A 10,943-nucleotide genomic window follows, 5' to 3' on the forward strand; every position below is an offset into this window, starting at 1 on the left:
GTGTCTGCAGAGCAGGATGGGGTGGGCCTCCCCCCGTCCCGCAGCGCCTCAGCTGCCTTCGCCCCTGCAGGCAGGGGTGCACGTCCCGCCCTGCGCCCCACCGAGGCAGGCAGCCTCTGAGCCCCCCACCATCGTCAGGTGCCTTCCCGGGAGAAGCGAGCAGCAGAGGGAAGGGAAGAGAGTGTGTGAGCATGTGCATCACTCCCCATCGCCTCCCCGGCGCTGCTCTGCTGGCAGGCTCCTGCCCTGCACTGTCCTTTCCCCCATGGCCACCCCGTCCTGCCTGGAGCTCCCTGGCAGGCTCTGCGCCGGGCAGCGGCCACGCACGAGTTTACCCCTCCAGCCCAGACAGTCCTTGGCCGGACCCAGCCGGGGGCTCATGCAGGGCAACCAGCCTGAATTGGCACAAGAGCAGCCACATGGGTTTGCCCTCATTTATGTAAACCAGTTTTAGAACTGTTTTACATTAAAACTGTTTTAAATTAAATTATATAAAAATGATATTATATTAAAACTGGGTCTGCTGAGCCCTGTGAGAACAAGGAAAACTTGATGTCATGGATAATGCTATAAAGTGCAATTTCCAGCGAGGGCCCGGTTTATACCTTTGCCATAGAGGCAGACCTTGGCACCATGGCCCAGCGCTGCGGGAGGGATGGGGCCGGATCCCTTGGGGGTCCCTGCATACGGGGGGCCAGGGCCCAAAATGCCAAGGGGAGGTCCCAGTCCAGACCCAGCAAACCCTTCTGGCAGCTGGGCGTTGAGGGTCCGCGGGGCTGGGGACCCCCATCTGCTTTCTGTTTCATTTTCCGATGCTGCGGCAGCCTCCGCGCCCGCGGACCCAGCGATGGGGCTGGGACGGGCAGCAGGGGAGCTGCCAGGGTCTCGGGTCACTGCCGGGGGAGAGGAAAGTTTTCTTACCTCTCAGTCTGGCATGTGAACGCTGTGGTGCTCCGCGCTTGCTTTTGAAGTGTAGTAAACACAGTATTTAAAAGAATACATTTTTAAATACACAGCTTTTCTATAAACAAGGACACTGCTTGCATAATAAACTAATAAAAATAACCTGCATTCTAGCCTGCAAAGAATGCTATTGGTTTCAAAACAAGCAGCATTTTATATGATAATTAAAAGCAGAAAACTCTCAAGACATGGGACTGAGTATTTTTCTTGGACTGAACTTAGGAGCTGAGAACACATCTCTATTTTGGGGGCAGTGAAATCTCCTGCGCTGTCAGATATAGTTAACATAAGCGGGGTCAGAGCGAGATCTAGCTTGGGACACAGCCTGGCCTGAAGCACAGTGCAGAATTAGTCAGGCGGTTTCACTCCAGCACCGCGTGGCTCTGGTCCCCGCTCATCCTGCAGTGTGCCCGTAGCTCGGCAGGGCGGCACCGTCAGCTCCTAGAGAGGACGTGGTGGGGAGGCACTGGCCCACCCGGGCACGTGTCCCTCGTGGGCACCTGCCCAGCGCGGGCAGCAGGGCTGATGGACAGGGCTGGGAGGCAGGGGTCTGGTGGGGAGACAGCACTGGGACTCTGTGAAGCGTTGGTGGCTACTTCTGGGTCCTGCTCCTCACTGCTGCCGCTGTCACGACCCTTGCGCCTGTGCTCGGTGTGGTGCTGGTGCCCGTGGGCATCGGGCACAGGGCCGTGACGCCCAGCCGGAGTGGTGCCGGGAGCCACAGCGAGCGTGTCCGTGCAGCAGGACCCCAGCCCTCGGGCTGCCCTGGTCCCTGCCCTTCCTGCTGGTGGTGCCGGTGTTTTGGGGCTGAAGCCGGTGCGTGCAGAGCCCGGCCGTGCAGGCAGGCACTAACCGCTGCCTCTCTCTTGCTCTTCCAGTTAGCACCGAGCTGAGTCAGGGCTGTGCCAGAGGCTGTGACCTGTGCTCCGAGTTCAATGGGTGCCTGAGATGTTCCCCCAAACTCTTCATCCTTCTGGAGAGGAATGATATCCGGCAAATTGGGATTTGCCTACCATCTTGTCCACTGGGATACTTCGGCCTTCGCAATACAGACATGAACAAGTGCATCAGTGAGTACGGGGCTGGGAGGGAAAGGGCGAAATGCAGGGGGGTAGTGGTGCTTTGCAGGGGATCGTGCCGCCTCCAGTCAGGGGAGAGGAGATGCTGTGGCTGTATTGAAGGGGAGAAGAAGGTGCTGAGCAGGGCAGTGATCTACCCAAGGAATAACCCCATAATTTATGCTGATGTTGGCTAACGCACCTTGGGTGCCCAGGCGCTTCCCTGCCACGGCACTGTGCAGCCGGCGCAGCGTGCAGCCAGGCTCCTTCCCTTTGACCAGCCGCCCTGCCCAAACAGTGCCCTCAGAAGGTGGGTAAGCATCCGCTGCCCCCACATCAGCCCTTCCATGCAGGTTTTGACTTGAGGTTTGGCCTTCCTGGTCTTTGAGAGCCTCTGTGGGTCTCTCCGTGCTGTGGGCAGGTGGTGGCAATGGACCAGTGTTCCATTAGAGCAGAGGGCCACCGGCGAAGCCTTCAGGGCTGGGTTACCCCATCGCAGCATGCTCAGCACCGCCCAGGTACGCTGTGGACATGGCATCCTGCAGGACAGTTGGGAAGCTCTGTTACCTGGGCTGCCAGACTGGCACCCTCTTTCTTTGGGAGGAAGGAGGAGGAGGGAGATCCTTTCGGCTTTTAAGGTACTGCTCGCACAAGTACCCTTTTTTCTCTCCTCCGCCCATTCACCATAGCCAAGCAGCTCTCCGAATACGATCCTTGGCCTGGAGCTGCCTCTTTCAGCCAGACACTGAAAAATGCGATCACTTCCCTGGCAGTTTCATGCAAACAGCCCACATGGCCAGATTTCCATCTAACTCCGTTTCTTCGCAGCCCGTACTGTAGCTGCAGCTGGAGCAGTTGATATGGGACTTTATTCTTTGCGCTGTCCCACTTCGGCTGACTGATGCTTAAGCTGAACACCAGCCCAAACCTCTTCTACCCTGCCTGATTTCGATCCGGCAGCGGCTGCTGCTGGCTGTGAGAGCTGCAGCACAGTGGCTCTGTCCTGTACCAGGGAACGGTGCAAAGAAAACTGACTTCTATCTGAGTAGCCCAACCAGGCCTGGCAGGACGTTCAGAGGCTTGCCCTGGCTGTTGGCAGACCCCTTGCAGTCAGGAGTGAACTCCAGTTAGCAGTCAACAGCTTCCTGAGTCTTTTGCTCACTCAGACTACATGACGGCTTTGTGGTTTTTTTCCCCAGAATGCAAAATTGAGAACTGTGAGTCCTGTTTCAGTCGAAACTTTTGCACAAAATGTAAGGAAGGTTTGTATTTGCACAAAGGAAGATGTTACGTCACATGCCCCGAAGGCTACTCTGCTGCCAACGGCACCATGGAGTGCAGCAGTCCTGGTAAGTGATGCTCGGGCACCTTTCACTGAGCTTTTTGTGCGTCTTGTCGGGCCCAGTCGCGTGTATTGCTACAGTTTGGTTTAGATGATAAAACGAACCCCTCAGAGACGATGGTTCATCGTACCCATGTTGAGTGGGTGACGGTACAGGCCAGACCCAGCCCTTCAGCGGGCAGAGCCCTCTGGAAACCAGCCTAGACGGGGAGCAGCACCCCAGCGTTGCAGCCGCATGTTTGTGAAGTGTGACTCAGAGTTTGTGCAGTACAGCAAGGAAGGGGGTGCTTTGAAAACTTAGGAAGCTGCTGGGGAAACACACGTACCCTTCAAGCCTACAGTGGGGGGAGAGGTGCGATGGTGTGCAAGGGCTCCGGGAAGTCCTGAGGCAGCAACGGAGAAACGGGAGTTACTGCTGGCCTCTCTTGTTATCTGGCAGCACAATGTGAAATGAGTGAGTGGGGGCCCTGGGGGCCCTGCTCCAAGAAGAGGAAGCTCTGTGGCTTCAAGAAGGGCAATGAAGACCGAACACGGCGGATTCTGCAGGCTCCCTCCGGAGACGTGTCTCTGTGTCCTGCCACCACGGAGGTACGGAGATGCACTGTGCAGAAGAACCAGTGCCCTGAAGGTGAGCAGACGTGGAATATCTCACCATCCCTCCCCAGCATCCTTTATTTGTCAGGCACAAGTATCCAGCCAGTTGTCCAGTATCATAAATGTGCTGCGCATCTCACTACCCCTCTACGGTACAGGGAACACAACATGACAGCAGCTAGAAAGACCCCTGGGTGGAACCGGCAGAGACCCCCAGATGGGTGATGCTCAGCACGGCACGCCATGTGTCCCACGGGCTTTCAGCTGTTTTAGCTTCTTCCCTGGCCAGAGAGCAGCGAGGCAGCTGAGCAGCCCAAGGTGCACGCCTGTGTGCTGCGGTGAGGGGAGTCATCTTCTCCTCTACCAGAATGCTTAGGTCTGTGTTTTTTCCCAGGAATTAGTGTCTTCAGGTTTGGTCATCCTCTTACAGGATGGACAAGGATTGCAGCTGGGTTGAGTGTTTTGAGGGAAATCGGTTCTGAGCAGTGACTAACGCCACAGGGATTAAACAGCCGGGCAGGGGGAGGCAGACACGGCTGATCTGTTCCTCTGATGCACTCAGCAGCGTGCGTTAGCTAAGGGGCTTGGTATGCAGCCGCAGAGAAATGCAAGTGTTAACACTTCTGCTGGAGACCGACAATTACAAAGCTAAATCCTGATTTGATCCTTCTTCCCTGTTTATATTTAGGCAACAGCTCGCAATGCAAAGCACAGCCTGGCAGATAGGGCAGCTCTCGGGCACCTCTGTGTGTGCGGAGGGGCGCAGGTCCTTTGGGCCACCCCCGGCAGCAGCGGGCCGCGGGCCAGCTCGCTCTGCCAGAGAGCCTCACGGTGCCCCTTTGCTTTACTGCAGGGAAAAGGAAGAAAAAGGAAGAGCAAGGAAAGCAAGATAATGCAAATGGGAACAGAAATCGGAAAGACACCAAAGACGCTAAGTCTGGCACCAAGAAGAGGAAGAGCAAACAGAGAGGGGCTGCGGTCCCCGCGACGTCCGCTAGCCCTGCCCAGTAGCTGCCCCTTTACGTCACCTGATGGCAAGACTTCATTGCTGCTATGTATATGAAAGCTTTATTGAACAAGAGCACTGCTACACAACACGTACACATGTCCAGAAAGACAGACATATACTCCCAGACTGACCCACAGACCCGACAGAAACCACATACACAGTACTTAAGGAGGCTGCACACAGACACACACACCACCCAGGACCGCGGAAGGACGCTGCCCAGAAGAGGAGTGGGAGCACACATGGAGGGAAGCCCACCTCCCCAGGGCTCCGTGGGGGATGCTGCGGGGAGGAGAGGTGGAGTATGAGTCAGCAAAGGACCCAGACGTGAGACTTCATGACCAAAGGCCTCAACCTGAGACCGGCCGCGTGGCCCCAGCGCAGCACGGCTGCAGCCAGAGGGATGAGACTGGACCCGCACGGCCGCTCTCCCCGACCTGGGACCCGGACTCACACAAAGCCAGTGGCCTCTTTCTCTTACCCCCACCCTTTATTTTGTGTTTTAAGCTGTATGACTTTATCATTGAGAATACATGTTAAACGTTTGTGGTAAGAGGTCAGTGGTATCTGCCCTGAATCTGCTTCAAAGAGTTATTTCAAATTAAAAAAACAAAAAACAAAATGACAACCAGCTTCCTGAGTGTGTGGTTCATGCCTTGGCCCCTATGGAGGCTGGTGTCCCACAGGACAGAGACTCACTTGTGGAAGGGAAACTCACCAAAGCTTTAAGAAAATCCCAGAAAATGTTGCCAGCTGCATTGCAGCCACAAATCAGCCGTCCTGCGCTCGCAGGACCCCAGCTGTGCTCCGCAGAGCCCCCTGAGGAATTTCCCACTGAAGGATCCAGTTAACATGCAGCAGATTGAGAAAATGAGAGGTTACAGCAAACCACAGGTTGCTGAAACATTGTGACTCCGCCCGTACAGTCACAGCTGCAGGACTCCATCCCAGGCTAGGGACACGCTCGTCCGTCTGCCCGGACACCACCCAGGCGCATAGCAGGAGGGAAGGTAGGCGGGAGGGGGAAGGCACAGTTCGGGCTCTGCAGAAGAGAAGCAAACTTCTAAGTTTGGTAGAAACTACTGGTCTGCATGCCACCAACTGGAATTCCCTGGATTCAGCACAAGCGCTCCTGCTCTGCAAGAGCCGACACCTGGGCAGAGGAACCGGGACGAGGAGCACGCGGGACAGAGACCTGGTGAGACCCGCGCAGGGCGCACGTGAACGCTGCCTTCTCTGCACAGAGAGCTTTACCCTCGGCAGTGTCACGAGGTGGAATATCGCTCAGTTTCCCTTATATTTTAAATGTGCTTCCTTGATATAAATATGTGCAGACAATTAATTCCACTAGAGTTCAGCAAAAGCCCTCTGGTCCCGAGGGACAGAGCCAGGGGAGGTGCTGTGGCTCCCAGAGATGTGCCCGGGCTGGATCAGTGACGTGCCGCTGGAGCTCCTAGCTCCCCCAGTAAGGTGATGGGCAGGGAAAAGCTCACCCCAAAGCTAAACCTGGCAAATAGAGTCTCTGCTGCACTTGCTTCTGTACCACCTTCTCTGCTCTGCGGTTTCGGAGGGCAGAGCGAGCCAGTGAGTGTGTGGGGACGCCTGCGGGAGAGCCCCCTGCTCCCTCCAACGGGTCACCTGCCCACGCCTGGCAGTCCTGGTCCTCTCCTGAGAAGAGCCGGCGGTTCGTGGCGCCCGCCGAGGACTCGGCTTCGGCGGAGGACACCTAAACCCTCCCCTCGCCCCGTTCGCTTTGCGGCTGGTTTGGCTCAATGCAGGACGTGGGAGCTGCACAGTTGTTTCAGCTCCAGAGCTGTACCAAGCTCTCCATGACTGCTCTGCTGGCAGCAAAACCTTTCAGCCCATCGTCCACTTTGTGTTTAAGTAAACAAGAAGCCGTTATATCTTTCAAAGGGGATTCCATTTCAGCACAATGATAAACGACCAGCATACCAAGCAGAGAGAGAAAGAGGTTCTTAAAAGTCATCCTTCGAGTTGTTTATGGATCATGTTCAGACGATTCCTGAAAGCCTCCCAGCTGAAAGATCAGATCTCACTTTATTTTCTAGCCTCAGCTAGCCTGTGAGATAAGTATTTTGTTTGTGCCATGGCGTTGCATGTAAGCAGAACCGTTTTTCCCTTCCGCTTCTTAGCAGCAATGATCAGTAACCCTTTCATGAACCTCAGCTTGCTAATTCATAAACGACTCCTTCCTCCCTCCTGCTGCAGTATCTCAATCCAGTTCTCAACAAGGATTAGAGAGAAGCGAGAGTGCATTAGTAAGGTTTTATACACGGAGGCTCTGTTAACTGACTGGATTCCCTACAGTAACTCGTGGCAATATTAGCACAACTATTTCAAAACTAAACTGCATATAATAAGTCAACACAACCTATTTTATAGAACTTTCTAGAGTTTTTTAGAAAAACTGACAAACTTCTTTCTGCTGTAGCCTTTTCCCTTCTTTCTTCCTTTTTCACAGCAAAACGGGAAGAAAAAGGGAGAAAGGCAAAGGCAAGTTTAAAACACATATTAAGAAAATCCCAGATTTTTCAGTATGGGTGATTTTAAATTGTTTTAGAAAAATTAGGAGGAAAATATAAAAAACAAATCAAATTTCTTTTTTTAATCAGCTCGAGAATTGTGCTTATTCCCAATCCCAGAGAGCCGGTTCATTTATGAATTCAGAAACATTTTGCCTCTGACCAACGTGATTTGCACGCTGAGCTCAGCAGTCCACGCCAGAGATTTCCTTAGTTTGATGTCATCTCAACTCACATGCACACGAATGCTCTCTTTCGGCCCACCAAATAAAATCTGTTGTGGTGTTCTCTCCGTAGCATCACTGTAAAATATGCTTCTTTAAACAAATAAATAAATGGGTTTGCTGAACAAGCTTTGTTTGCTTTATTCACCAAAAATGGAGTCAAATCCCAACTGTCCAAAAACGTTTAGAGCGAGCGAGCTTCTCCTAAGTAACTTCTGTGTACCTGCTACCGTCCAGAAGCCAAACGTACCTCTGATGATCACGGCACGGAAACGTTGCTGCTCCGGCTTCTGCGCGTATTCATGCTCTGTACTTTGACCATCTAGTTGCTGAACTGGAGAAGTAGTTCCTAGATGTATAGACAGACAGATCCGTTGTCAGAAACTCCTTTGCATAGAAAACGTCTTCATTTATACTGTTGAACACACGTGTTTATTCACTAGACAGACTTCTACTCAAAATCTGCAGTTTCTAGGCAGTTTGCTTAGCTTTTGGGTAATTCATCCCATGTAATGGGGAACAAAGGGCAAGGAATAATACATTAACAGCTTACAGTCGTGGGTTTGGAACCGTTTCATTTCTATCTCGCTTGCTGAGATTTAGGAGGTAAAGCGGACAAATTTCACCAAACACAGGTTGGTTGTATTATATTCTTATCCTCTCTGTGTAATATAAATCTGTTTTTTTCATCAGCTACAGTCAAGTTAAACGTGTGCACACATACTCCTCAAACAATAATTTACTGGCTTTCTACCCCCATGGAGATGGAGGCGATGTATATACTTTTTAGTTCATGTTTATGTTAAAATGATTTCTCACTCGGAAGAAATCTTAGCTTTGATTAAAGGAAATAGAGTAGGATAGTGAAACAGGTTATCCCTAATACTATTATTTGGATTACACTGTCTGAGAACACTGAAAGGGATATTTTATATATATTTACAAATTTTATTAAGTCAATAGTCTTCACAGAGAGAGATGTTAGGCATAACATTTAAAAAAACCCCCTCTATTAAAATTACAGAAATATCAGCTGTATTTAAGCAGTCACCATAAATAAATCACGCCGATGGCATTTATGTACATGATCATATATTATACCCAACTGAATCCCAAACCATAGTTTAGACGGAGCTGCTGGCCAGAATCTCCATGATTTTTGAAGAGCAGCAGGATCTTAGCAGAAAAAAAAGAGGCAACCAGGTAGATAATATATTGTTATTTACAGCACAAGCAAACCCGCCTGGTTAGAACCTCGTCTGCCATTCACCGCTGAAACGGCCTGCAAAAGGCCACGTCAAATCCTGCGACACGCAAGGCTAACATGCATGATGCAGCATGTGCAGCTTTCCAGAAAAGAAGTCACTTTCCATGACTATCAAAATCAAATCACAAAAGTAAAACATCTGTATGTAAATGCTTTAGCTTCCAGATCGCTAGTAAACACTCAGTTCCTGTGAGAGAGATCTGCAGCACTGGCGTACGTTCAGAGAGTAGAGCAGAAGGCTCTGCAAGCCTGCGAGAACTGTGCGGGACTGAGCACGACGTTCGCTCCGAGGGCTCGATCCTCAGATCCTCGATCCCGTGCGGGCACAGCGCAGCCGCACTCTCAAAGTCCTTTTTCACCTTTTTGCCTTTTTTGCTTGACTTCAGTTTTCTCCTCCCTCCATCCTCCCCCTGTTGCTTTCAGTCGCCATTTTGGGAACTCCAGATCCAAGGCAATAATATCTGGGATCGCTTTTGTTTTTTTCTGTTAAGGAGCCGTCAAACCTGGAGCCTTTTGCCAAGGAGCCCTGCCTCCCGCTCCTGTAAGCTACATCCCTGAGAACCTATTCCTGAGGAACTGAGCGGGGAAAACTACTGTGGTGATAAACCATCTGCGGTATCTTCTGGCAGCGCTTGGGATGATTCTGAAGGCTAGCTATGAAACCCACCTCTGTCCTTGTGCTCTGCAGGGAATCACTGCAACAAGGAGAGCAAGATGGCTGGTGTTGCCTTTAGCCTATTAAATAAAACAAAGTAGCTCAATACCACACCGAAAAAGTGCTCTGAGTACAAGTCCAGTCTTGTTCTGAAGTCTTGGAAATCTATTTTTCCTTCATTTAATTGACAAAATCTGTAGATCATACAAGGAAGACAGTCCCTGCCAAAAATCAAACATCACTAGTTTTTAATAATACAATGGGAATAACCCCTTAGAACATATGTAATTATTGCAATGAGTCATTCTGATGGCATCACATAACCACATTCACTGGGATTTTGACAAGGAAGAGGCCACATACAATTCGAAATGATTTCATTTCAGCGATGGTCAGGCCAGTCGTGTCAATGGAGCTGAGGCCGATCTGACAGGCCTGGCATCTATCACTAACCCCCCTGTCCTGTCTGGTACGCAGTATGGACAACATCCCACTGCAGCCAGTTTGAAGAAGAAAGAAGAAATAAGAAGTTGAAAATTGAAACTGGAGGATGCATCGATAGCGAATGAAAAGCTTGAGAGTCATACAGCAACATAAAATTAGTTTAGCAGAGTAAAATATCTGACTCGTATGTTGTCAGATACACAAGTAAACAACCACAGCTACAGAGATACTGCAAGTTAAACACTGTTAGCCCCAGTAATGTAATTTTGGTTAGGAAAAACCGGAGAGAGAGGAGAGCGCAGCTGAAAGGATGAATTTATTCCAGTTTGAATGCAATTCCCACGTTACCAGTATAACCTTTTCTTATGACAGGAAATACAGGATTGTAGCCCACTCCGATTTGGGCGACGGGGCTCGCTGTAAGCAGGGCTGGGGAAAGTGGTGTTGAGACCTCCGTGTTAAAGCTTTCAACGTGGGAATTTGACAATTAACTCAGAGGCTTCACCAATAAAAGTTCTCCATGACATAACCTCTTGTCTAAAGCTAGCTATTTCTATTCTTTCACAGAAAGAGACAGCAATTTTCTGGATGCACTCCAAGATATCTTGCTAACAATAAAAAGAGTGTTTTCTTAAGGAAAAGGAAGAAAGAGTGGGGGAGAACAGAGCAAGTATTACTCAACTATTTAGTCTAAAAATTTGAAAATCAAAAGGATCTTCTGACAGATTGATATCAACTCTAATAGAAAACACACTTGTCCTGGGAAAACTCTTCTACATGAGCCTCAAGTCTCATAGCTTGAACAATTATCTACAATTTGGAATTAATTTTTTATGCCCACATC

General features: G+C 50.5%; 1 protein-coding gene across 1 annotated transcript in view; it reads left to right on the forward strand.

The window, feature by feature from the left end:
* Window positions 1-4,968, forward strand: part of RSPO1 (R-spondin 1) — a 5,360-nt gene extending 392 nt beyond the window's left edge. Inside the window, exons 2-5 of the mRNA XM_009328210.1 lie at window positions 1,842-2,033; window positions 3,221-3,370; window positions 3,803-3,991; window positions 4,811-4,968. Of these exons, the coding sequence (XP_009326485.1) occupies window positions 1,842-2,033; window positions 3,221-3,370; window positions 3,803-3,991; window positions 4,811-4,968 (689 nt within the window). The remainder of the gene's footprint in view (window positions 1-1,841; window positions 2,034-3,220; window positions 3,371-3,802; window positions 3,992-4,810) is intronic.
* The last annotated feature ends 5,975 nt before the right edge of the window (window positions 4,969-10,943 follow it).

The sequence above is a fragment of the Pygoscelis adeliae genome, unplaced genomic scaffold (genome assembly GCF_000699105.1).
Source record: "Pygoscelis adeliae isolate BGI_AS28 unplaced genomic scaffold, ASM69910v1 Scaffold387, whole genome shotgun sequence".
Taxonomy (NCBI): Eukaryota; Metazoa; Chordata; class Aves; order Sphenisciformes; family Spheniscidae; genus Pygoscelis; species Pygoscelis adeliae.